Raw genomic sequence first — 26,896 nt, forward strand, 5'->3', positions numbered from 1 at the left:
AGCAGTCCACTTCCATGGCAAAACAGAACGCTTAGGGGAGATCACCATTGACATGTAAAATAAAATGGCGACAGCGGGAATGTACGATTCCCTTTCAGATGTTGATTATCTTGTAATGAGAGCCAGACAATATTCTAAAACAGACCAATACGCGGCTAAAGCTTGGCTTATCACAGCAAAATCTTTATTTCCAACATCTTTTGTAATACAGGTAAAATTTACTTCCAAATAAATGACCAGATTTATCAGTTTCTCTACTGACATTACTGTAATAACACTGGGGACAAGTCAGTGCTGGTACTGCCTAATTTGTTCCTTAACGGGACTAAGAGTGCCAACATACATTACATTTTGTTTTCGGTAAACCTGTTGTGCAAACTAGTGCTACTTCTCGTGAAAATACCCTTGACGATACCACAGTTTGATGGATTTAAAAAGTAAAAACATTGACAGTAGCACACCCTTTATATCTTATCATTCAGTGTTTCAAATTCTTAGTTCCAAATCCTGTATTCAATCACAGCTAAATAATAAAAGTGTATTAACTAAATCTCAAGTGCGGGTTTACAAAATTTATATTTGGTTTTCTGCAAACTGGAACAGAGCAGAGTTGTTAATCCTCAAATTGTAGGCAATGTCTGAGTGTTATTATGTAGCCAGCATCATAGTAACTAGTTAATAATTTAGTTTAATTAAACTAGTGTTTTCTATGAAAGTAATGTTGTTTTTTCAGTTTGAATCTTATCAAGTAGAAAAGGCTGGGAGGAATGTCAATGAAGCTGCAAAACAGCTTGAAGAAATGCAAGTATACAATTGTGTAATTAATTGATGTATTAAGAATGGTAAATAATCTCAGTATTGTTAATTGGTTTGTTAAATGTGTTGATTCACCACTTATCCAAGTCCCGCTCTCTTTTTTATTCCATTGTATGCTGTTTACTTCATAATAATAAAAAAATTAACAACAAATTAAACCTTGCTATTTTACATTTGCTTATTTAGTGCATTTTGTTAGTCTTATAATCTGGCAGAAAAGAAAAGTTGTTGTTGTTGTTGTCATTATTTTCAAGTTTTTTCAGTCATATTATGTATGACTTAATTCAGTTGATGTAATTATTTCTATTTTTTCTTCTGAAAATTATCTGCATTGGCAACTGTTGACATTACCAGGATATATTCTTTATAAAATTACTAACTGCTTTGTAGTAAACAAGTGATATATAAGTTATAACTCTGCTGTTAATATAGTGCTAAGAATTACATAGTTCAATTTTAACTTGTTTAAAATATTTGTCTGTAACAGTTAAGTTCTTATGCTAAATACTAAACATTATCAACTCTAAGGGTTACTATATATATTATGGGCAACAATCAGCATCATTGTGACACTGTCACATTAAAAAAAAAAAGTCCACACTAATTTCAGGTTTCGAAATTTCCCAAATGAGCGTCAGCTATGGGAGGAGGTACAAAATGTTCTGGAAGCATTACAGACAGACTCCAGTGACCAGCGCCAAACATTTCTCACAGGTGAGACCTCCTCAGGCTAAAGTTATAGATGGACGTGTTTTCTGATCAGCTTGGCTTTTAAGTGCAAATCAGTGAAATTAAATTTGAAAGAGATCCAAGTGTGCTATAGTATTGCAAGATCCTATCTGTTACTTTTAAATCACCAACAGATTAGAAAATAGCAAACTTATCATTGTGCTAGCAAAAGGTTATTGGGTATATTATACACAATCAGTAGCCATCCATTAACATTCAGCAAGAATCTTGTAATTTTTAATACTGATGAATGAAAAGAAATTTGTGTCAACCATGCGTCATTGTCATTGTCAAGAAATGGAAAGATTGCTAATCTGATGTCATCCATAAGCTTGGAGTTTTTATTCAGCAATAGTGTTTAATTTGTTTTTAATTTTTAATCAGAAATATTTGCTGCAATCCCAACACACATTCAGTGCCAAATGCTGCTCAGTGTAGCTGACAAGATATCCAGTACCCTAGAACAATGTCGGCTGCTTCTTCTGGCTATGAAAAATTTCCCCAATCTTGTGCAAGAACATGGGGTGAGCAAATTTCACAAAAGGTCTTTAGATTATCTTTTTAGCTCCCTTATTTATAGAAATTTATACACCAGTTAAGAATATAAAAATACATATAAAGCAGATATTATATATTAATAGTCTATCTTTTTCATCATAGATAATCAACATCAGTATTACAGCCAGCTAGACCTGTATCAGCAGTTGAAATACTCTTTTGTATCAGATAGTTGCTATAAAGAAAGTTTAGTCCTTGTCTCAAGGAGGCTATGTTATGAAGAAAAATGAGTGGTAAATGTGCCATGTAATAAGAAATATTTTATGAGGTTTCTTTTAAATTTCTTCTCTTTTAGTTAAAGCTGGTTGATCTGCTAATAATGGAGGAAACCAAGGTTCCTGGACTCCCAGCAGTCAACTGCTATCGCAAACTACTGGGTAAGAGATCATGCTATTTCCCTCTCTTGATTTTGTTTGCAATGACTTTTTTTATATTACTTAATAATATTGAGGTTTACTTTAACATGAAATAATGTCGTAAAATTATGTTTCGCCTCTAAGAGACAATGTGAACTTCTCTATCTATATTTCTCTTTCAAATATACAAAGAAAAAAAATCTTTAATTTTCTATAAAGCAATACTCATAACAATGCATATAGAAACTGAAAAATTTGAAAAGGATTTTTTTTCTGGATAGTACAGCTGTCGTTAGACAACTCTTGAAGGCTTCACACATTTTTGTAAGACCTATTACACTTCAAGTATATCAGAAAGAAAACGATGAAACTTGTTGAAAAAAGTGTAACCTGTAAAAGTGTCTGAGGTTTTTTTTTAAAAAAAGGTATACTTAATTTCTGTGTGCAGTGTGTGATGTCATGCCACTGCTATTAAACCGTGGCCTTAAGCAGAAGCTGCCTGCTGATGTTCTTTACAGCTGGTTACGCCGTGCTATAGAGTTTTACATCAGTTATGTAACACAGCCCTCGATTGGTGACCCTAGTAGTAGTGTAGGGGCAGGTAAGCACTACACCACTAGACTTATCAATGTTACATCTATCTGAATGTAAAGAAAGAGGTGGACGTTTTTATTCATGTAAAAAACAAAAAGTCTTTTAAGGTTATACATGTTGGCTATAACATTGTATAGGTTGTTACAAAAGTCATTTGCCCAGTGTCTTCAGATTTACTTAGTTTCTTTAATGCATTTGTGATTAAAAATGTCTTAGAGTTTTAGATTCACTGATTTTATATTGCTAAGCAAGAAAATATGCAAAAGGTGTTTGAAGTGTTTAAACTTGTGCCATTTCAGACTTGCTATCACCAACCAAGGCCTCTATAAAGCGGCTACCACCAGTTGCAGGCCTGCTAGAGCGTGAAAACCAAGTCATTGACCCATGGGGCAGTCTCTTCAATCTTCTGCTGTTGCTGGGACATTGTCTTGATTGGGAATTTGAACCAGATATCTTCAATAAAAGCAGGTTTGGTTGATTTAACAGTTACATGCTATGGTAAACAACAGCTGAGATTATATTCGGTATGTAAGGATTGTGCAAAGAAAAGTTTGAGCATGCTTTGCAAGATTCTGTGTTATTTAATGTATCCATACAAATGCATGTGGATTTTGATTCACGTTAGACTTGTTCAGCTGTGTACGACCTGATAAATCCCTAGTTTGTTTGCTTTTTTTTTAAATTTAATTCAAATATTAGTCCTAGTGAGTCAAATACCTAAATTTTGTCTGCATATTTGGGCTAAAATGATCTTATCAGCAATGTAATTTTTATCCTGGTAATATAACTCCCACTTAACATGGAGCCAATTACTTTATTTTGATGTGACTATTCTTTCTTATGAATGTTTATTTATGAACAGGGAAGTCCAGTGGCAGTATATAGTTTCACAGTTCAACAGAGCCAAGCAGACTCATTCTGACGGTGGCTACAAGCAAGTTCTGCACATGGCAGTGGTTCTGTTTATTCAGAGTTTTTACTTCTACGTCAGTCATGTTGAGGCAAACATTGCTGCTGGTAAGTTTAAAATTGTAAAGTTGAGTTTGGTATAAAGAGTTACCATAGGACAACACCTTCCTTCATATTCTTTCCTAATTTAAAAACCATGATTTTTTTTTTTATTCACAGTGTTTCAGCCAGTTACCAATAAAAAGTGATCTATCAAATATTCATTTACTTCATGTATGCTGATTCAAAACTTGAAGTTTCTGGAATTGTACAATTTTAAAGTTTTAAATTGAAAATGAAAGGAATAAAGATTCTAGTTGAATTTTTCTGTGAGCAAAAGATTTATTAAAATAGGTTAAGCATCGTGTTAGGTAAAGCAACAAAGGAGAATACATTAAAACAGGGGGGTTTGGTACTTTTTAGGAAATTCTTCAGGAGGGGCTACAACTCCAGTTGTCCTCATAGAAGGATTTCCACCTGACATGGAAGAACATGTACCACAGTGAGTCACATTCTCCACAGATTAGTTTTTTTTTTTCTCTTTACATTTTATTTTTTGTTTTACCTGTCATCAAAATTTCTGACAGCTAATGGAGTTAGGAGCTGATCATTATCTTTGGTCAGTATGGAAGGAGACAACATGGGAGATAGCATTGAAACCTTAGGAACTTTTTGTTCTAATATGTTCTTGACACATGGAGACCTGAGAGTCTTAGAAACTCAGTACAGGACCACTACTGGCCTATACAGTTAATACTGAAAGATTTTAACAATTGCTACCTGTGTTACACTGAATTGCTGATTAGATGATATGAAAATTTCATTTGACCAGCTTTAACAGGCATTTTCATTTTTATTTGCAACATAATTTACATGCTTATTTTTATTTACTGGTTTTTTTTTGTTTTTTTTTTTGTTTTTTTAACAAATCTAAGCCCAAGAGTGAAGAAACAAAAGACAGATGGTTCCAACCAGCCACCTATATATCCTTCATCAAGTATTAGCAATGCCCAAACACTAGTCTCCAATTTCACCATGGCCCTTAAGTGTTTTGAACTGCTGAACACCAGGGAGGAGCTTAGAAGAGGTAATAAAACTACAGATTCTTTCTATGAGGTAATCCTTTGGCATCAGACTAACTCAGGTAATGCCACTAGAGTAGAACCGAGTTGATTTCAGCATTTCATCACTTGTCTCTGTGAATACATAGATTCTTTCACAATGTATTTTTGCTGAACATGCAGCAGCCACAGTGGTTTTGTTCTGATTGTTCATTCAAAAAGAAGACAAATTGGAGAAGGGATGAAAATATTAGGTAATTCAGATTATTCTTTTACTAGAGTGTTAATTATGCATCTGTTTTTATTTACATTAATTGCTTTATTACCTCTTTGGCTGCTGTAAATAGTTAATAAAGGTGAAGTAGTTGCTGGACATTTGGAAAAGGAAGTTTGTCATCTGGCATGGACATTTTGCCTAATTCACTATTCTTGCAGATTTCCTGTCATTGTATGGAAAGTGGAACAAAGAGACCTGGGCCTGGATCAGCAATCTTCAGATAGACATGGCTCTCTATCAGGTGAGACATTTGTTGGTAAAGGTGCAAAGAAACAAGTCATCCATAATTCTTATGCAGCCAGTTAAACATCCTCGGGTCTCAAAGATTTTCTGCTGTCTTGAATTTATTAAGAAGTGTTTATTTCCTAATTCTTAAAAGAATTTCATCAGTCTCATGCAGTGGGGATTGTTTATTTTTTTTCTGTTGTCTGATTCTTTTCTTGACAGGGAAATTTCCAGGATGCTATAGCCCAGATCCAGAACTTCTTAGACACAGCTTCAGGGAAGATGAAGGTGCAAAAGCTGCTGTTTCTCTTCCCTGTCACTACATAATCTTATATTTTATTATTATAAAGTGTATTATCTTTCTCCTGTATTTTCCTGCTTGAGATTATTTAAGAACTTGTGAGAACATTTGGCGATTTTTTTTAAAGAAAGTGAATCAAGAGCTATGTGCAGCAGTGTTAATAGTATAGCCATCATCATGACTTTGGAGATACTGGATAGGAAGATAAGGTTGCCTCTGCACACAATCAACAGGTAATTTGTGTAAACTGGCATTTCCATTGTCATTATACATATGTTTTACAGGTACGTTATGCCCTTCAGCGAGCATGTTGCCATTATTGCTTGAGGAACTATTCTGTAAGTACTAATATTGGTTTTTAAGCATAGTTTAATAGTTTTAACCAACCATCAGAATAATGGTGGACTTGTTCTATTATATTAAATGTTCTAAAATTTAAATAGAGCATGATCAATTTTATTATTTCTTAATTCTTCTGGATATTTTGGATGTTCTTTTCTTTATAATGTTGTTCAGTATAGTGGGGCTTAAATAAAACCACTTCAGTTTAATCAATATGGAGATAACAACACATTTGAGCTTTAGCTATGAAGACATTTGCATTTGCAGGTGCAAACTATATAGGAAGAGTTAGATAAATCATGTCTGGATTGGACATTTTAATGATCTTAAAGAAGGTTTGGAAAGATTTGTTTATTTTGCAATTGCAGAAGGCCTGTGAACTGGTTCTGGACCTTATCCAGACCATTCCTGAGAATGACAGTTTGGATTGTGAAGATGTAGAAAAACCTAACCCAACAGGATCTGGTCGACACTTGCTTATGTTGCAGTGTACAGAGAAGGAGATCTTGCCTTACTGTATTCAGCTTCTAGTTGCAAGCCTGAAGGTAGGCATATTTAAAACTGTTATCATCTAGCATGGGCCTTGCAATAGGCCATCTTTAACATCCATACTCAGACTGATCCATTCTTCTTCTAATTGGATGAAGTTACTGAGTGAATTGTCTTTTTTAGTATTTGTAATAATCCCTTCAACACCTCTTCATTGCTAATTCGACAATATTTATCTTTGGTAATAATCATTACCTTTGTCCTTTTGCTCATGTGCTTTAATGTTTGATGACATTTTCTCAACCATCATCAATCTTGTGACAAACACTGTCATCTTCCTGTCACCTATATTTGTGGAGTATTTGTTGTCATGTTCCTGCCTTTATCAGTCTTGTAATAGTGTCATTGTCCTGTCATCCATATTGTACTATTTGATACTGCCTTTTCATGCCTTAATCACTCCCATAATAATGACTGTCGTCCTTTTCGTTTACATTTGGCTAACAGGAAAGAATGTACTCAACACACTGTTCTGATGCAGTGCTTGCACACCTGATCATCTTGCTGCAGAATGACTGGCCTCAACAAGAATCTCTGTTTCTTAATGTTATCAAGCATATTCAGCGGCAGGGATCGTTCACATACAACATGTTCTTCTCATATGTTTTTGGTATCCTTTATTTAGACTTTAGAAGTGGTTCTGCTAATTTTACAGAAGCCTTGTTTTATCACTAATTATTATCGGTTCTGATTATGAACTAATTTGTTTTGAAGTTCTTTACTTACTGAGTAAAGGAAACAATGCTGTCTCTACTGGGGAATCTAATAATTTTGTTGATGTGTTTATGGCAGAGAACAAATAGCTCTAACCATATTTTTGTACAATTAACAAAAATCATTGGAAGAAATTACATTCTTAAATGTTCCAAAGTTGTGTAACTTGACAGCTTAATCACAGTTTGTGATGAACAAGCATAAGTAAATAACTTTTTTTCTGGGCATTTGCCAGTTTGTAAAAACAGTCTTAGTTGTTGGTAGCTGACTTTTGGTACAATAGTCAGTTCTTAACTCAGTCTAGTGGTTGACATACTGGAGGAGTTTGCTTTTCTGGACACAGCAGAAGGTGGTCGTATCAACCTGGACATACTGCCAACTAGCACCAAGACACTTGCGCAGTGAGTAGCTCTTAACTTCAGTAAAAAATAGTACAGTCCTTAAAAATATTGTATATACAACTAGACATTGATAAAAACAGGTATTGTTTGTCTGTGACATCTATAGCTTGTCAGTATCTATCTTTGTGTGACAGGCAGCGAACAGTTACAAGGGGAGTAAACAAAGGGGTAAAAGAGGATTTCCGAGCAGCCCTTGAGAAACAAGTCGGGCGGCTACAGGAGCCTTGCCAGCGGATCATCAGAAAGTTTCTGAGAGAAGAGCGAACAGCTTTCTTGCAGAATATGTGACGCAGATGGGTGTGTTTGGTGTTCAGTCCCATGATTGAAGAAGTTGTCATATTACAACAGTTGTGTGTTGATTCTCTGAAGACTTTTCATAGACACTTCAAAGGTGAAGGTGTGCAGATACTGTCTGCATGAGCTATTGTGAGATTATTCAAGAGCTGAATGGAGGGTAAGACTTGTCACAGGAGAAGAAGAGACACAGGAGTACAAGACATTGACTGTGTACTACTGGTGTTTTTAGTAGTCTTGTGCATGTTTAGACTTGTCAGATGCTGGATGTGAAAATGCAAGTGTAAACAAAATGGCAGAGTGTTTTGGGTCTACTGAACCTGGGTTAATTACTGTGTAATTCTTAAGTGATGATGACAATTCAAGCCCATTATGTTACAGACAATCTTAGGATTAAGGATGGTGAAAGATCATCCACACTATCCGTGTGCATGTACATTTATGAATGGATTATTAGAGAAATGGTGTGAGAGTGTGTGTGTAAAAATTAGGCCCAAAGTAATAAAAGACTAATACCAGTTTATCTCTCAATGTTGATTGAAAGATAAACGAAAGTCTCATAATTAGTGTGGGTGTGACAAATGGGAAGGACAAGTTTTCTTCAGTAATATGCTACTTCAGATTTGCATGAAAACATGAAACAAACCAAGTATGCACTGTAAAAGACTTATTTATTTCAACATATTAACACCTAGTGCCATAGGCTTTGCCACTTTAGAATAAACATCCCATATTATTGCATCAACCCTTTGCATGATTTGTTTATATCTTGTGAAGGGGTCATCATGATTGTTTAGTGTGGGACGCATTAACAGCACTGCCAGCTCTTTCGAAGCATCTGAAAAGATTTGCATGAACTGAGATGACATTGATTTGTCCACCCCAAAATAAACAACTCCTTTTAGCGGACGCAGCTTAAATGCAGTTTTGCAGTCATAGACTTTTGAAAGAAGACAGCTTGTTTTCCTGCGGCATTGCTGTACATAATTCATGGTTAACAATGTCACAGATGCAGTTTCACAGGCCCCATTGATAACACATTGAGGCATAGAGATGGAATTTTAAACAAAACAACATAATAAAAATAAAACCTGAGTTTGTCTTAATATATTTCACTTAGCATTGTCTGAAAAATAGAATGTCTAGTCATTAATAATACAGGATGGGCCACTTAAAAAGTAGATCGCCTAATTCAAACTTATAGGAAGTGGGCCACTGTATTAATGGTTTCTTCGTGGACATGACACATTTGAAACGCAAACCTCAACATTTGATGTGTGTCTGGCTTATTCACATCAAGAATTAGGTCTGGCGGTCCTTGGCCTTCTAAACACAAACTTTCGTTTCCTGTTGTGTGAAGCCTCCGTCAACGACTCGCGGCGGTTGGAACGTAAGCTTTTCCCGGGCACCAGGCCGTTTCGACTGCGGAGTCTGGACGGAGGCCTTTTGGCTATAGTTGCCACTTGCTGGGGTTCGATCCCCATGCGTTCAAAGTCTTTAAGAAGACTAGCATTCAAGCTGGCGGCTGAGAGAGGGCGGAGATCATGGGGGCTTGCCGAAGCCTTGCCGCGGGAGTAAGTGGAGTTGGAAGACTTTGGCCGTCCCAGGAGAATGTTGTTGGCGTTGATGAGCTTCGCGTTGTGTCTCTGCTGGCAGGAGTGACACCCTAGAGACACAGGTCGTGGTGGAAGTGGCGGCGGGTTGTCACTTAAGTCCAAAATTCCACTTCCGCTTCTGGTCAGTCGCATCCTTTGCTCGTACTTGGTGTCCTGGCACGAGCCAGGGCACAACAGCTGAAAGCATCTGTCACACCGACCTCCACCAGAGACATTCAGATGCTTCTCTGGGCAGTCTCCAACGCACGCGGCCTGCAGGCACAGTCCACAACACCGTTTGTCTCGAACACGCGCGCTGGTCGCGCGGTTTTGACCCCCACCAGAAGATGACAACTGCCTCTTGTTCTGCTGTCGGAGTTTTCTTGCCTCCCACTCCTGTGTCACAAGCTGGTACTTCTCCAGTTCCACCAGACGATTCACCATCCCGACCACGTTCTGCGGCAAGCTAGCCACCAGACCTGGCGACACCTGCTCCCGCCAACTGACGCCATCTTTTGCACATAAACGAAGGTTGACATTTTCCAAGGAATCAGGTACAGGGGACTTGAATTCGTACGGCGGGAGTTCTACATTCCCCGCGTCAAAATCGAAACGCCGCATGTCCCTCTTGTCCTGCGGGATGTAAATGGCGTCGAGCTTTTCTGGCCGCAACTGAAAAATATTCTGCGCTGACGGTATCTGACGACGAGCATCGTCCAGGGAGGGTTCAAACCCTTCCGCATCGGAGTCGGAGCTATCTCCTTCGTCATCGTCGTCATCTTTCTTGTCAATGTCGCTGTCATTGCCCTGTGCTTCGCCGGAATCGCTCTCTACCCCGCTGGTCGTGCTGGCGTCGTCGCTGCCTCGCTGCTTGTCGCCTCTGGCCGAGCACTTCCGTTCTGCTCGAGTGATCACCCGGTCACCGTATGCTGCAGAGGAGGGTCGGAAGTCGTCGACTAGCAGTTGAGACAAAACGCGAGGGGTCAGCGTGTCGTGGTTACCCGGAGTCACGAATGGGGTGTCTGGTCTTGGCGAAGACGGCGGTCGAGGAAGACGACCCTCCAGTGGATTGTCAGAATGCGGGCTGCCATTCAAGGGGACAGAACATGGCCGTTGAGGTGCGCAGTTTGTTGTAGTCGTGCTGTGGACGTGTGCAGTTTTTGGCCTTCAAAACAGAGAAACAAAAAAATACAAGCATTAACAAACAAACAAAAAACAGGTTGACACGATATATATAAAAGAAGAAGAAGAAAGAAAACCGTGCAAAGCCTTCCAAAGAATTTAAACGAAATATCTGTTAATTCCAATCAATCCGAAACTATTCATTCGTCATATTCAGACCTTTCAGAATTTTTTCTTCGGAAGTGAATTAGAAAAATATAAACTGAGACTTTTCTGTAGTCTTCGTTAATGGGAAGCAATGGCATGGTCTACTGCAGCGTACCTGGCGCTGACCGGACGACACCTGACGAGCGTCTGTTCTGGAACATCCAGGTGGCGCCACTGACGGGTCTGGAAAGGGAGACGACTTGCTTGTAACTCATCGTGAAGCTTTTGTATGCCAGGATTTGGCAAAGCTGCTGGAGTCAAACGGTACAATTTTTGCTGCAAAACAAAGAAATAATACAAGAAAATTCGTTAATAAATTCCGCTTGAAGAGAACTTAAATGAAACCAAGTATAAATAAGGAATATTGCTAAGATCTTACAAGACGAAGTGTTAAGAATTCTTTGTCTTCACAGTGCTTTGTCTTGGCCCGCTGTCACAGAAAGGATAACCAGAATCGAAAGGACTGTGGTTCAGATCCTGTATTAGGTCACACGTACAAATTTCTCTTTAGAGCTTTACCTGTTCGCGAGGCTACCCGCCGAATAATTTCTTTGCTTTTTTTCTGTTCATCTTCTCACCCCTCTGAAAAAATTCCTATCAAACCACTCAGCTACTTGGCCTTATTGTAAGATCATTCTATCCCAGTCCACTTCAAAATCTGATAACAGAACTCACTGTAAGTTTTCATCTCCCTTTTTTTTTCCACTCTAACACTGAAGTGACGAAAACGCCAGGTCCATTGTTTACTTCTTCATCATCTAACGGTCATCAAACGCCATATCTGTGCCATTTCGACTCCGGTTTTTCGTCCGCTAAAAGACGTTTTTCTTGTTTATTTCCTGAAGCGTAATCACAGATCATTGTTCCTGACATTACATCCTTTCTCTGCCTGATAAAGTAATGCATGGTTCGTATTACAAGCTTGATATCAATAAGCTGCCTACTTTTTATGCCCTCGATCTTCATTCTCAACCTTGGTGTGAGTGAGAAAATCAGCCACAGCATAAATTTTCTGTAAAGATTTACAGCAAAGAACATTTAGCCTAAAAGCTGCAGGGGTAGTAAAATGTAACTGGTTCACTGTATCTAGACCATGAGAGTTAGTTTTCTCTTTCTGCCACCTTTCACCTGGTGGCGGCAGGGAGAGTTTTCTAGTCAAGAACCAGCCTTAAACGACATATATCTCAAATTGTAAGTGAGAGCAAGTACTCAACACGTGCTTTTACTGATTTCGTACTTATATATTTCCTACATACCTAACGACCACTTGTATACGCCGTGGGCACTACACAATACTTGAGGGACATAAAACATAACTTTCAATGGTCCCTCTACCCCTACTTTGAACACAACCTCACCTCTGTCTAAGTGCCTAGCTTTCCCCCTCACTACAACCCCCAGGAGGAGAAACAATTTGCTCCCTGACGGGTGTCGACCACCAGCTCCCACACCAGCGAAGGTCTCTATGGTAACGACTGCTGCGGGTGGCTATCAACAGCCGAACACCGGCAACATGAACAATTTATGGACATGGTTCAGTCGCTATCTGATCCAGACTTCACTTCAAGCTCATTCAGGTGGACATCGTACAACATTGAAGTGAAGTCGATTACGGGTAGACATGAAAAGGGTTCGATATCAGGGTGCTTTACATTGATCGCCGGCTGGGACTGAATGTCATTGCAAGGAGTTTTTGTTAACACGGGTACACGTGGAATACCTCTTAGTGCCAATTACTAGCAGCACTTTCAAACTGTGACAGAAAAAAAGGGCAGATTACAAAACAAAGAAACCAACAAACGTTGGGATACAAAGATAGAAGTAGGAGATGGAGAAAGCAGCTAAAGAGCTTGAAACATTGGAACCTCCCCCACAAGAATCTTTCTTTCTCTGCCTTTCTTGTACTTTTCCCTTTCCCACCTTTCTACAGTGCTTAGCACGAATTCTTTATAAGCCTGCTTGCTTCTTTCTTTCCTTTTATTCTTTCACCCTTCATTGAGTTTCTCTACTTCCTTTTCATTGTCTGTTTGACACCTCCCTCCCACTTCACCGACAGGCTCGTGACGAGGTTGAATAAAATTCGACCACTTGAGGGAAGAAATATAGTCTTTACGTAGTCGAGAAAAAAGGATAATCAGTGGTTGAGCAAGAAACTCTGAACTGTAATGAGCTACACAATTCCAGACCTCGCAAAAAGAAGGAAACACATCATACGAGAATGGCAGTTGTAATTCTGTCTAAAATTCTGTTAAAATTCGTTAAATATTTATAACGCAGCACAAGCTGAAAATACATGCCTCGCACCTGTCTACCTTATCCCAGGATCAGTTGGAATAAAGAATAAAAGAATACAACACTAGTGAGCCTAATCAGTACTAAAACACCAGTTACCATCCAAGTTAAATGAAAATATTCTCAAGAACTCAAGAAACCTCAAGCCATCCATGGTTCTTTCAGCTGAAGCTTGGGATATCTGCCCTAATCTTCATACTGAAAGTACAACCTACACACTTCTGGGATATTTTCTGTGTATTTCCTGTAAAGTGCTATTATTAGTAGTAGGAGAGAGAGCACCGAGAACGTTGTCCCCTTAATTAGGAACGACAATCAGAAGACTGTGTTGGTGAGTTACCTCTCACGGTGTTTCTATCTACATGTACTTACTTTTCTTTTGCGTTTCCGAAACCTTTTTCTCGAAGCCATTTCGAAAGACAACATACACCGGCGACTGCTCAGCCTGAACTCATCGTTAGTATCATTCTTACGGCAAGCGGAGGTGAGGGTGAGGGCCAGGTGAACGCCAGGTAGACAACGTCAGGTAACCTCAGGTACCGCGCGTGTGACGTGGCTGTGAAGCTGCTCAGCAGGACAGACGGTGACGACACACACCCAGCTTTACCAGAAGGAGGCTGCCAAAGTGTGCGAAAATTCTTTCCACAGTTTATTTGTTTGTTTTCGAATTGGATTCTTGCAGTTTTTAGCGACGATGAAAGGAAATATCTCAGGTGACTCCATCTACATGATTAACTGTTACCGTTTGCTTTTCTAAACGTCAGGTCAGCACTTACTAACACAAGAACCCTGGATGGACGTACAGTTTCTCTCTGTCCCCCCCTCAACTTTCTTACCGTCCTGTGAGGGGGAGGGGGGTTCCTTCTCCCAAAGGTCCCCACAAGGTACAAAAAGAGTGAATGACTGACCCACCGTGCCCAAAGCAGCCGGGGGAGGGTTTACACAAGGTCTGCGCTACCTTGGGTCCTGTTACCCATGTGCAGTCTCGGGTGGCAAGATAAAAAAGAAGTCTATCAGATATAAGAAGACACAACAGGGGCTAAGGGAAGGCCTAACAGCGGATAACTCGTGGGTCTGAGTACAATTCATGCTTCGGTGAATCGTAACTAACTTACAAAACCTGGGTGGGAGGGTCTTTTAGCTGGCGAAATGTTTGCTTCTAAAAAATGTACAGTTGGACAATTCTCGCAGTTTCTAAACTAATACAGATTACAACCATTAATTTGCTGAAATGACGAATTTCCGTTTGTGTTTAATTAATCTGTATAAAGTTGGGGTTTTTTTTTTTCAATCTTTCTTCTGTAATCATAATCATACCTGAAAAGAACGGAATGTTTACAATATTTACTGAGCCAGTAAGGGTTCTTCTATGTCATAGTTAACAAATAAAATTCTGTCAGTAGCTCTCCTTGGACATCTACATCCCTCCTTGAAGCAGTGCTCTCATCTACTAAAACTAATTTTGACAGAAATACGACGGAAAGTGAAGCTAATACATTATATTGACACTTGAATTCAGAGTACACAAGTGTGTACAGAGCTATCTACAACTTCTCTTCCAGTGACAGGAGTAAAAGAATATCTCTCGTTTTAGACTTCATCTTTACATAGTTGTACACCCCCGCCCTCTCCCTCCATCTCCCTATAGGGCGTCGAGGGTGTTGCTAAGCTGGTGGTGGTGTTATCTGGCGACACCTGGGGAGACAATGGGAGGACTGACAGACGGCCGTCTGGATGTTGCTGGACTGCTGGCTAATTGTTGCCTCGTGCTGAGAGCTGTTGGCACAACACATCAGAAACATCGCCCACACACGCCAGGTATCGACTGAAAGGTTCGAACCCACAACATCCAGTTCTCACTGTTGCTATGACAGGCCAATATGTCACCATCAGCTGCATGTGAAATAGATCTTCCAGTTTATCCCAATTTTTTTATTATTTTGCAACAGGTGTCTGAAAAAGCAAATTTTAAAAAGTTAGACGAGCCTGAGAGGAAACACCTGCTTACCTCGACAGGAGACTTCCTGAGCTTGTTCTTCAAGTCGTTGCTGACATCCCGCACTTGTTCAGTAAGTCTCCTGAACTCCACCTGTCAACAACACCGATAACAGCAGATAAAACAATGCATTCCTTGGTGTCTGTTTTCTCTGCACTCTACCTCAGGTAATCTCATACATGAGTAACATCTCCACAACCTCAAAACCCTGCATTAACAACTGAGCATGCGAATGTCTTTGGTAATGAAAGTATTTTTACTAGAATAATCAAGGTTTTAGTTAAGTTTATCTAAAATTCTTCTTAGAGTAATTGAACATCAAACAATAACTCGCCTCAGACATTTTCCATGGAGCGGAAGGGTTTAAAGATAAGTGGTTCTGCAAACATCTGAAGTGCATTTATCGTTTTAGAACTATATGTTTAAATAAATACGCCTCATTTGTCATCCCCAAAGTTTCCTTTTTAAATTATTTTAAAGCAGTTTGCTTTATCTACATGATTTGCTAGGGTGTATTTGTTTTTTTAATACTTAACTCTAAACGAGAACAAAATTTGTGAGCAACAGTGTACAGAAAAATTTAAAAAAAAAAAGATTTTACTACAACTCTGAGAGTATTATTTATAGCTTAACTTTTTTTTAACAAAATAAAGTAACTGCGTTTGTAAAGCGCGCAGTGTAAGCCAGCCTTTAGTGCGCAGTGTAAGCCGACCTTTAGCCAAGCACAGACGTCACGCAAGACGGCGAATAAATACATTGAAAACATGTTTCAACGACTCAACGACTCTGTGCTGACGTCAGTCGTTGTCTACACCGTCTGTCCGACAACGACAAGGCGCCAGTCATTGCCAAGGCACAGAAAAACAACAGCGACAACATTGCGACTCCATGCTCACAGCACGACAACTCCTCTCACGCAAAGAACCATAATTCAAGTTTTGAAAACCTCAAAGGCGTTACTCACAAGTCCCTTCGTGCAGCAGCCCTCAACATACATGCTTGCTTCATTGAGTTCACCTTTTGTTAATTAACTCGTCTGATGAATCCTGTCTGCTGTACTCGTGTCTACTCCACAGGAAGTCACTGAGCGAATGCGGATATAAACATGTAGGAGACCGGCCACCCCGTCAGTAACGGGTAGTCTCAGGGGAGTGCGACGACACTGCTAGGCACCCAGTGAAAGTGAAGACAGATCAAACAAAGTCAGGTATATCCTGCGGGGGCGGGTGGATGGAGTGCACTCAAACAATCAGGTGTACGTCTATATACCCATGCGAAACCTTCTGTAGGCTCTATACACCCCCTGGCCACCCGATCTGAAATTATCGAGTGGAAATGTCAGTCAGGGTGGTATTCGTATTCAACAATACTTTCCCACTCTGGCAATACTGAGGAATGTCGTGTAATGTCCAAACATGAGCAGCCTGGGCACACTCACCCTGCTGAATATGTAGCCTGGGTTCGGATCCCAGTACAAGAGGTAAAAAGGAAATAACCATAGAGGTATGTGTAGCTCCATGATACTGCCTCTCATCTACAAATAACATACATCGTTCTCATGAGATGAAAGGTCATGTGATATAGTCAGGGGGTCAGGAGCTGGAACCCGTGTTCTCTCTACCTTGTATTTCCATTATACTTGTTCACCTTAACTCAGACTTTAGTTGTTTGTAACACTACGGTTATATTATTATTCTATAATTATCGTTTTTATTATCAGGGATTGAAGGGAAGCAGTCCTCAAGAGTTTGGACAACTAGTGAAGAAGAGACGCCATTTCCTTGTGAAGCAGTGAGTATAGCAATCTTCGTCTGATCTTGGAAATTATTTCTGGTGTCCAGCAACACAAGAGCCCGGTGTAAGTCTTATAGTTCTCTATCAGGTATATATATATATTCCCGACAAAGTTTTGTCTCAAAGAGATAATACACACAGCTATGACACCAACTCCGCAATAAACCCGTCTAGTAATAAAAACAAATTTCATATTTTCGAAAATGTTCAGAATACATCTATTCCTGATTTTTTTTTTTTTTTTTTTTTTTTTCGCTTATCTGCGTCCTAACCGACCTGCGGATACTCTTGACGTTTGTTAATTTTTCGTGATTGTTTACTTAAATGTATTTTACTTCATTCAGCTTATCTTATAAAAGGATAAATGCAGGTACAGTGCGATATACCTGCCAGAGACAAAGGGTTACAAAGAACATTTCAACAGAACACAGCCCATGGGGGACTTCTTTGATGTCGACTGAGTGTCGGTCTCTATGGGGAGGCGGTATTGTCCCCCGCCTGACAAGTGGGAGCAGGCCAAGCCCTGAGACGTGTTGCATAGGCGTAGCGAATCGAGCGAAGCTAGCCAATCTAGCCGGAAGTGTAAAGAGCGCGCCCCTACAAGCTAGCGAACCTAGACCCCTAGCGTAGCAAAGCTAGCGGCCTTTGGAGGTCCTACGCTTGCTATTCAAAATGGCCGACATCGTTGTCGCTTTCAAGTTTGCAGATGAGAGTTTCTTTGATGCTCCCGTTAAAAAGGAGTATTGGACCGGATACAAAGTGGTAAGTATCTTTTAATGATAAGTAATAAAATACTCTATTATTTATGTGGAAACATATTTATTTGTGTAGCGGGAGCAATTTTAGACAATGTGTAGTCGGATTGGCGTTTGCCGGGTACGAGCTTTACGATTAAGGCCGTGTACAAAGTGGTGTCTTTTAGCGATTGCTATTTAAAATACCCTATTATCAAGGTTGACAAAATATTCACATGTTTAGCGAGAGTAATTTTATAACAACTTGTAGCCCCGACAGTATCCTCCAATCTGCAGTCTCCGCGTGTACCGGCTTCTTGTGTGTGTGTTTTAATTTTCTGCTTTCTAGTTCCAAAATTTATTATCTCAAGTTATGAAAGGCTGAAGGTGGTGATAAAGGTAATTTTTCAGTGTTATAAATGCATGAAGAGCTGTTATAATGGAAGGCTTTAATTATTTTCACAAATAACCCAGCTATGAAAATATTGTGCACATTATTGAACTATCCTTCCAACAGAATAAATAGTACAACTACCCTATTCTTTGATGTTTAGAATCAAAGCTTTAAGTTTGAATCTGATACTGTTGCATTTACTAAACATATCACTATGTTATTCTGGTTTTTATTTTCCTGTTTTTTATTCCTGATTAATTGATTCATATTTAACAGAAATGAATGTGGGAAATCAATGGACCAAGGGGGCAGTACTTTTCCTCATGGACACTTATGCCGAACATAAGGAACAATTTGCAATTCCAACTTGAAAATAGAGGTATGGAAGAGGATTGCTTCGGAAATGGCAGCCTCAGGATGCCACTTTGCTCCAGCAGCACTTGAGAAAAAAATGGAGCAATATGAAAATATGGTGAGTTCCTACAAAATCATTGGCTTTCTGTCTTAGAGTGCAACATTTTTCCATAGATCTGAGAAACAAAACATCGCAGGTTTTTAAGGTTGTGCAAGTTCTTATTTATTTGTTGACCACAATTCATTCATTTAGCCTGTAAACAAGACCCCACCAGTATCAACCAAGCTTTAGTAGAGATTTTTTGGTAGCTGTGTGAAATTAGTCTGGATACATAATGATATGTAAGCATATTTGGTACTTGTATCCCAACAGGTACAAAGCTATATTAGATTTCAACAAGAAAACGGGCCAGGGAAGATCACGATGGAATTTCTATTCCAGAATGGCTGAAATCTTGGAAGGAGACCTTTGTTCATCCACCACTGACATCATCATCACTGGGGAGTGTAAAAGGTGAGTGAACCATTTAATATATAAATAAGCAAGTAAAGCATAATTTTAGTATAGCCATATTTAGTAAAACATTTGACAGTTCAACTATTAATTGTTTAATGCTTCTTTTCCTACAGGTATTTGGGGAGGGTAGTGACAAAAGTCTGTTCTGCCACAAAGAGATGAGTCTAGATATGTAAAAAGCTCAGTTAGGAACTTTTTGTATTCATGCACTGTTCCAGCAAGAGCAGTTATCATGGGCATACAGGATAGACATATTTGGGTTTTCCATGCCATATATTGGTCATAATTCATTAATATTTTATTTTTCAGTAAACACTCTCTCCGAGATCTCCAATACCCAGCAATGTGCCACCCTACAAAGAAGCAAGAACAGCAAGGAATGTCTCAGGAGACTCCTCACTCTCCCAGTATCGTTATTAGTACGACCCTACTGAATAAAGAATATTGTCAGTGTCTTGATTTTAGTACTAAATAAAAAAACTTACACGCCCTTACAAATGGTTTTTTTTTTTTCACTGTGACCGTTAAAAACCAAAAATCCTGATTTACTGATAATCATGTACACAATGAAGCACACTTGTTTCTACCATGAATTAGTAAAATCAAATGAAAATTTATTATATGATAAACACATTACATGATAATCAAATGAGAAATTATAACTGGAAAAGTGTTGCATCAAAGCTAAACACGAAAAGTGACACTCTAGTTCATTTGAAAAGCACAGAACATGACATGCATCTGGTGACAAAGCAAATTATTAAGGATGGTGACAGGAATTAAACACACGCACACTCCTCAATTTACACGAATAAAAACAAATCATAGTGGTGATGCAAATGCAAGAGATATGTATAAAAAAATTCAAATTATGCAATGGAAATAATAAAGGTTGCTGGGAGAGAACTGTACACAGTGATGAAAAATACACAGCCATATGGTGTATGACAATACTTTGCTGCTGCTGTGTCAACTTCAGTATGTAGACAACATATAAGCACAACTGCAAAATCACACCAATCATAAATATAAATGCACATAGATAATATATGCACATGGTGGACAACTTATTAATGATGGTGACACAAAGACATGTAGACTCAATTTGCATGGGGAAAGAAATTATGGGTGTTGATACAAATGCAAGAGATATTTATGCAAAATATTCAAATTATATAATGAAATAATAAATGTTGGTGGAAGAGAAAAGCAGACACTGATGATGGATGCTTTGCTATAGACGTGGTATGGCAAATATAGGTGAATATATTCTGGAGGGTGATTTTTGGTGCCAGTAACACAAGGTGGCAAGCAGCTTTGTTCTATTGTTGAACCACGTTGCTGTGGCAGATGAGGCTCAATCCAAGCCTGGAGAGCCTGAAAAAATTTCACAAAAGATCTCTATGAAAGTTTGTGTTTATTGTGTGTGAGAGCATTATTATAGATATGTGTAGTGGATACATTTATGCATATATAATATATCTTGGACGTTCACATTCCTTAAAATTGATTTGGCATTTTATTTATATTCATTAAGTTTTATTACATTTTACTTTATTTTATTACGTTAACTTACATCAAAGGCGTCCGGCAACATTCGAAGTGAGATTTTGAACTGGTATGGTCAAGTATCCTGGAACGATGACTTCGACGAAACCGATCATGTGGGCATTGGAATTTTCAATTATTGTCCTGATTTACTTTCAGTGGACAGATGGGCGCAAAGCTCGATATTTATTTGCGACGGGTTGGCCACAGCATGGCGGGGTGTAGCTTGCAAAACAAAGACTTCACTCAAACTCGCCGTAAGTCGGCCATCTTGAAACTCTGGCTTCCGGCTACACTGCGTTGCACAGGGACCGCTAGCTTTCGCTAACCCCTAGATTCGCTAGGCTAGCTTCGCTCGATTCGCTACGTGCTATGCAACACGCCACTGATCAACGCAGTGTAAGCCGCCATGATACCCCACCCCAACCCCAGCCGACCTCCAACCCCACCTGACCCTCACCCCCACCCGATCTCGAGCCGCCAGCCCTCCCAGTCGCGCCTATCTTCAACACTGATTGTCCGGGATAAATATACAGCAGGGGTAGGCTGTTGTGAGGTCTACACCGGCACACAGTGGCAAACCATGTCTTCATACATGTAAGAGTTGATTCCATAGAGTCCATATGTGTGGCCTCCTCCTCCTCCTCCTCCTCCTCCTCCTCATCCTCATCATCATCATCAATCATCATCATCATCATCACTTTATTACCTGTTCTGCACATTACAGTTCCTGTCTACCGAGTTCCAGTTCTCGGCGTGTGGTTCAAGTCTCAGGACACTGGGGACCGCAGTCGTCACGATTCAAAACTCTTTTCATGTTCAAAGACCGCGAATATTTTCCACATTAATGACGAACTGCTGGGTTATTGTTTGACTGTCTTTTTTATAATCAGTCGAGCGTGAAACCAGACTACTGCTTGTCTGAATAGATAATGTTCTTGCTTCCCACGGAAATAAGGTCCTCGGTCTCCAAGGGGAGGAAATATGTTAACACAAACACTCCTAATTAGTACTCTATACCCTACAAAATTCTTGTTTATCAATCATTGCACACCTTACTGCATATGTTCGTACAAGTGTAAATATCGAGATATATGTACGTGCACAAATAAATATAGATATATTCGTACATATATAAATATAGAGAGAAGGAAAGATGGCTCGAAATGTCAAGAGAAAAAGTTTACAAGAAGGTTTGATGCTGACAGGCAACAGTAAACTCGTTTCCCAATAAAAATGTTTGACAAACTTTAATACTGCGATTTCCGTGACATTGAAGCAGAAGCATTCATGTGTTCAACATTTCACTATTTCTTTGAAAACCAATATTAAACCATGTTAATGCGTGCATGGAACATGGAAGGATGTAACAATTACAATCTAATTATCGAATCATAATTATAACATTGAGAGCTGTACTGTACTTACTTTTGTCAGCCTATAGAACTTGCTCTCTGAAAAATAAGGAAGCATTTGTGAATGAATGGGTGTGAATAGAAGAAAGTGGACTGACAACACAGAGAGACAGGTGATCATAAAGAGCACAACATTAATTTTAATTAAGACAGTCCAAACGAATCTCAATAAACAGTAAATGTCAAATTTTATTAAAGCTTTTTTTCCATAACCATCTAAACAAGGATACCAGTATTGTTTGCACATCCGTTTCTATGGTTAGAGTTGCTTCACAACCGAAGTCATTTTGAAGGAAGTAGGAGTTGATGTCAAAAACAGAAAGAAAAAAAGGAGGAATAGAAATAAAATGCGTGTACATCACGCCTGACCACATTCATAACTCGGGGAAACACGGAGAAAGTTCACGACCTTTTCTCGGTGACTGGCGAAGTGGTAATCAATAGGAGCGATGATCGATGTGGGGTGTGGGGTGGGGTGGGATTGAACAATGCTTGCGCAACGCTTCATAAATTATTAGTGAATATGATGGTTAGAGCGAAAGCAGACGGAAATGTCCACATGCGTTAAATCATTTTGGTCTCAACCAATATTTGCTTGTCGAGGGGATTAGGTGAAAGCCTCAATCCTGCCACGACGATGTCTTTTACCTTGGGGTCATTGGACACCATCTCCATCCCGTTGTGTGCATGTGCGGGTGTTTGTGTGTGTGTGTGTGTCAGTGTGTGTGTGAACATTTCTTTACCTTATATGGCACTTGAAGACCTACATTTGTTTTCCTACGCATGCTGGAATGTACGATGGACAATGATCATGAACAAGTTGAAATCCAGGAGCTGTAAAATTTTTCAGGTTTCTGGTAACCTGGCAGAATGTTCATTCGTCAGTGGTTCCCTAAGTTTGTCTTTCTGTACTCAAATATGTCATGAAACAAACCATTTCGATCTTTATTGTAGAAATTAATTTAGACAGACATATTTTCTCTTGTGGATTCAATAGATAATTTCTAATATAAGCAAGCTTGTTTGTATGATCATTGGAAACTGTCGAATTGTTCAAGTCGAATGTGACTCAAAACTTGACAGCCTTACAAAAACAAGTCGATACAAGACTTTCTTCTGTAAAGCCGTCTGAAACCCAGTGTATCCGACCGCTTGGCCTCGTAATTATTTCTGCAGCTTTTATTTATTATTAATCCTCCTGTATGAGGCGGTGACGGTTGACAAATTGCCGGCCAGCTTGTCCGCCAGCCCTATGACAAACCGTTTATTTGTAGCTTGTTGCACCATGACAACGCGGGGCTCAGACCCTCCAGCAGGTCGATAAAGAATCTGCCGATGAAAACAACTCTTCAACCTTTGATAAGTCTCTGTAAGCCGGTGAGTGTCAGGAGGGCGATCTCAGACAAGAACCCTGGTCTGAAGCTCGTGTTCAGCTCATGTTCATGGCGGTAGTGCTTCAGTCTTCAGGCAAGTGGGAGGGCAATGAAGATGGTGCTATGGTCTTCAAACATTTCAAACATCCTTATACTGTAGGCTCTATTATTGTCTGCTATATCCTTATAAAATGGATTGTATTATTGTCTGCTAGGTCAAACATTCTCACAAGTCAGGAGGTACTGTGGTCTATTATACCGAACTTTCTTGCAAAGGGAACAATGCCATATCTTTCTGTTCCAACTGCTTATGATTCTTCCAAAGGACCTGCATTGAATTCGAGCTTGTAATCTTATTTTATTGACTCATTGCGACTAAATTCATCCTCATTAAGAACCTTTAAGTTAATAATGATGGTACTTTTTTCTAATCAACTTAGCTGTATATCTCGGTTCATTATCTACCCTAGTAATCTAATCACTGGTTTTTTATTGGGTTTTTATTTTTATTGGTTTTTTTTTTTTGTCTTTTGTTTTTTTGCTAGCCCTTTTAAAAAAAATATTTTTGTAACAATAGCTACTTGCTCAAATACACCAATGCTTTATCAAATCAACAAAAATCAAAGTGGATCGAAATAAACATTTGTTACAAGAACTGAAACAGTACCATGAAGCGCTGTTCCTATCTTAAACACGTGCTAAAGAACATGGCAAGGAGATATTTTTTTTCGTGAGTGTTTCTGCATCATCCCATCTTTCATGGGTGTTTCTTGCATATGAGAAACAATGATATACAAACACTCATGAAAGAATTTTGTCGCAAGTCTTCACAGCCGCCGCGTCCGTCCCACCCACTCCCTGGACGACTACCATTGGTTGCAAATGAATGAGAAGGCGAATGAATCAAGGAATGAATGAGTAACGACATCTCTGTCTTTCGAGAGATATGGTGGTAAATAAAATCATTGATATCTGGCCGACAGCATATCTACTGTACCGGTACCTGTCGCCTCGTCGTAATTTTGAGTTCTAAGACGATACGCAACAATGACTACTCTCGTAAGCCTATCCGTGAGCATTTGTACAAAGTATATTTTAGCTACATAACTACTGAGATGTCAACAGGGAAATGTTTTTAAATAGCAGACACATTAAATAGATGTAATCTTTAGTTGAGATGTTTATCTAATGTTGACAAAAGTAGTTAGTCTGAGAACATGCCAAATAAAATAAAATTATCGAAGTACAAAAGCATGTAGACAAGATAAAATACCAAAAATAATCAGGTCTGACAAACCTGGTTCTCCATTCGAATGTCCTGCACTGTGGCTATTCTCACCATTCCTTCACCGGTGGAACAAGGAACTGCGGCTGTAGTGACCCTCGGCAGAACCTTAGGTACATCATCGTCTTTGGATGCTTGGGACCAGCCAAGGTTCTTCAGAGTGGTCTGCGATTGTGAATTAGAAAACAAATCATTAGAATAAAAACAAGCAAGTTAGAGTGGACACACACTTCTCATTAAGGTGAGACCACCAAAAAAGCAGACTTCTAAGAAAATGTTAGTTACTTAAATGTATTTAGATTATTCAGGTGTATTCAGGTGGCTTCCTGTTGCAGCAAGCATCGGGAAGGACCTACTACAGCTCCCAAAACATGCCGTGTATTTCAAATATGATTATTTTCAGTATCGTAAGTCTCTCAGACTTTTCCCTCTCACTCTTGTTCTGTTATTCACTGAATGTACCTTAAATACCTACCAAGTCCAGCTTCGCAAAGCTTCTCGATGCAATCCCAACTTTCCTTGCACCTGGACTCATCCTTGATGTGAACTTCCCTCCATCGAGGGCTTTTGTCTCAGTGGACTTGAGAAGACTGGAGACAGAAAACATAAAAATAAAGTCAGCGCTCAGTGGTTTCTAAAAACTGTTCCAAGAATCGCAGAAACATACTTTAAACGCTCACCCTCTCACCTGGAAGTGACATCACAACGATCACAACATAAACCTGATCCTGCTGGCTGTGATGTCATAGACATGGCTGCTGTGGCATCACTTTAAAGACAAGGTCTTTACCATATTGTCAATGGTATACAACTCAACATTGTAGCTGTTTAAGAAATATTATTGAGGGACAGGTAGATACATAGATGTATAGGGTTAAACTGGATGAAGCTTTTTAAAAAAAAACTTTATTAACTTAGAAATTGGTGGAAGTTTCGCCAAGCAACCTAACCAGAATTACACATATCGGCGCGAACGCACACACACACACATTTTGTTGTCATTACCTTGATATTCCCCCTGTTTGCGTACAAACCGACGGAAGGGACTCATTCACTGTCCAGAACTTTGTCAAATTACTCGTCAGCAGAGAATTTCCTGGGTCATCCAAAAAAAGTGCAGTTCCCATGTACATCGAACCCATAGCCTACGGTTTGTTGGCAAATGTAGCAGCCAACTACCAGAAAAGTAGGACGGCGCACGAACTGGAGATAAGAAATTCGGAGTGTTCACCTCCCTTTTCTGTCCCTTGAAACATTGTTTTCAGAACCACATTACATTTTGTTTCATGTTGTCAGCTATCCTTACGCGTGTCCACTTCTTTCGCTGGTTTCAGCCGAAGAAATAATTGCAAAAATGTTTGAAACAGAGCACGTATGTGTGAGCATGCATCTCAGTCCAGAGGATCCATGGCCGCCTGCACGGCCAACAAAGGAAAGCTCACGCACACAGACTTGTGTTTCCCAGGCCCTGCGGATGCCCTGTGACAATTTTTCATCGAGCTGCAAATGAAAGCTGGTATCGACAATCGGTCTTGGACAAATCACCGACACGTTTCCTCTTGGCGTGCGTCCGTCCCACGCCTCCACGACACGGGTGGCCGTCCTGTACCCGCGAGTGCAAACCCTCCTCTCTTATTATTTCATTTCAGATGCAGGCGGGACTGCTGCGCGGGCTTAAAGCTCTTGAGAGCTCTACACTGTTATATCCAGCTCGACTTTTCTAGGGGTGTCGGGTGGATGGAGGGGGAGAGACTACAAGAGCACTCAGGCTTTGCCCGCCACGATTTCTCGAGAGATCTGGAGTGCGGCAGGAGTCGTCTCCTGGTGAACGGTTACGATCATACCCTCGGCATTGTGACATCTCTAGATGCACGAAGCACGCGGCCACGTGACAAGAGGTCATGGGGTTAACGAAACAGAGCACGACTGAAATCAAACCACGGTTTTAACGAGTATCGGTGAATGGTTAATGAAAATTGTCAGCTCGGGATTCGACTCTGTCATGTCCACGTTCGAGCACAATAAACAGAAAAATGTGGTCTAGTCAGAAAAAAGAGTTCTGCTATTTTCTGGCTGTGAGGAGGTAGAGAATTGTCAGTTTGTCA

The 26,896-nt window shown here is 39.6% G+C and overlaps 2 protein-coding genes and 1 long non-coding RNA gene across 5 annotated transcripts; 2 read left to right on the forward strand and 1 right to left on the reverse strand.

The window, feature by feature from the left end:
* The first annotated feature begins 28 nt into the window (after window positions 1-28).
* On the forward strand, window positions 29-8,575 carry LOC112576718 (integrator complex subunit 10-like). 3 transcript variants are annotated; one of them, XM_025259386.1, is made up of 17 exons: window positions 29-211; window positions 734-801; window positions 1,427-1,530; window positions 1,930-2,069; window positions 2,399-2,480; window positions 2,908-3,060; window positions 3,353-3,521; window positions 3,916-4,070; window positions 4,425-4,503; window positions 4,937-5,088; window positions 5,498-5,580; window positions 5,787-5,852; window positions 6,150-6,203; window positions 6,576-6,752; window positions 7,204-7,366; window positions 7,775-7,871; window positions 8,006-8,575. In XM_025259386.1, the coding sequence occupies exons 1-17, from the start codon at window positions 65-67 to the stop codon at window positions 8,157-8,159; spliced, it is 2,043 nt and encodes a 680-aa protein (XP_025115171.1). In that variant the 5' UTR covers window positions 29-64; the 3' UTR covers window positions 8,160-8,575. The 3 variants fall into 3 exon arrangements, with proteins under 3 accessions (XP_025115171.1, XP_025115172.1, XP_025115173.1); XM_025259387.1 differs by lacking the exon at window positions 6,150-6,203; XM_025259388.1 differs by lacking the exon at window positions 6,150-6,203 and having other exon boundaries at window positions 6,696-6,752.
* A 244-nt stretch (window positions 8,576-8,819) lies between these two features.
* LOC112577316 lies at window positions 8,820-25,544 on the reverse strand. The gene is made up of 6 exons (XM_025260372.1): window positions 25,480-25,544; window positions 24,804-24,850; window positions 22,147-22,172; window positions 15,390-15,470; window positions 11,205-11,365; window positions 8,820-10,925 (listed from the first exon to the last, which is right to left on the reverse strand). The coding sequence occupies exons 1-6, from the start codon at window positions 25,542-25,544 to the stop codon at window positions 9,461-9,463; spliced, it is 1,845 nt and encodes a 614-aa protein (XP_025116157.1). The 3' UTR covers window positions 8,820-9,460.
* On the forward strand, window positions 17,683-19,050 carry LOC112576722. Its single transcript, XR_003101890.1, has 3 exons — window positions 17,683-17,933; window positions 18,576-18,771; window positions 19,027-19,050. It is a non-coding gene; the product is annotated as an uncharacterized LOC112576722 (long non-coding RNA).
* Window positions 25,545-26,896: the final 1,352 nt, after the last annotated feature.

Source organism: Pomacea canaliculata, linkage group LG12 (assembly GCF_003073045.1).
Source record: "Pomacea canaliculata isolate SZHN2017 linkage group LG12, ASM307304v1, whole genome shotgun sequence".
Taxonomy (NCBI): Eukaryota; Metazoa; Mollusca; class Gastropoda; order Architaenioglossa; family Ampullariidae; genus Pomacea; species Pomacea canaliculata.

Bases quoted from the DNA above. Each gene is read 5' to 3' on its own strand.
- LOC112577316 (XM_025260372.1), bottom strand. From the start codon at position 25,544: ATGTCTATGACATCACAGCCAGCAGGATCAGGTTTATGTTGTGATCGT. The intron at 22,173-24,803 runs GTTTGTCAGACC...CTTATTTTTCAG, and splicing joins ACATTCGAATGGAGAACCAG to AGAGCAAGTTCTATAGGCTG. The intron at 15,471-22,146 runs GTAAGTACAGTA...TGTTGTTGACAG, and splicing joins AGTTCTATAGGCTGACAAAA to GTGGAGTTCAGGAGACTTAC.
- LOC112576718 (XM_025259386.1), top strand. From the start codon at position 65: ATGGCGACAGCGGGAATGTACGATTCCCTTTCAGATGTTGATTATCTT. The intron at 212-733 runs GTAAAATTTACT...TTGTTTTTTCAG, and splicing joins CAACATCTTTTGTAATACAG to TTTGAATCTTATCAAGTAGA. The intron at 7,367-7,774 runs GTATCCTTTATT...AACTCAGTCTAG, and splicing joins GTTCTTCTCATATGTTTTTG to TGGTTGACATACTGGAGGAG.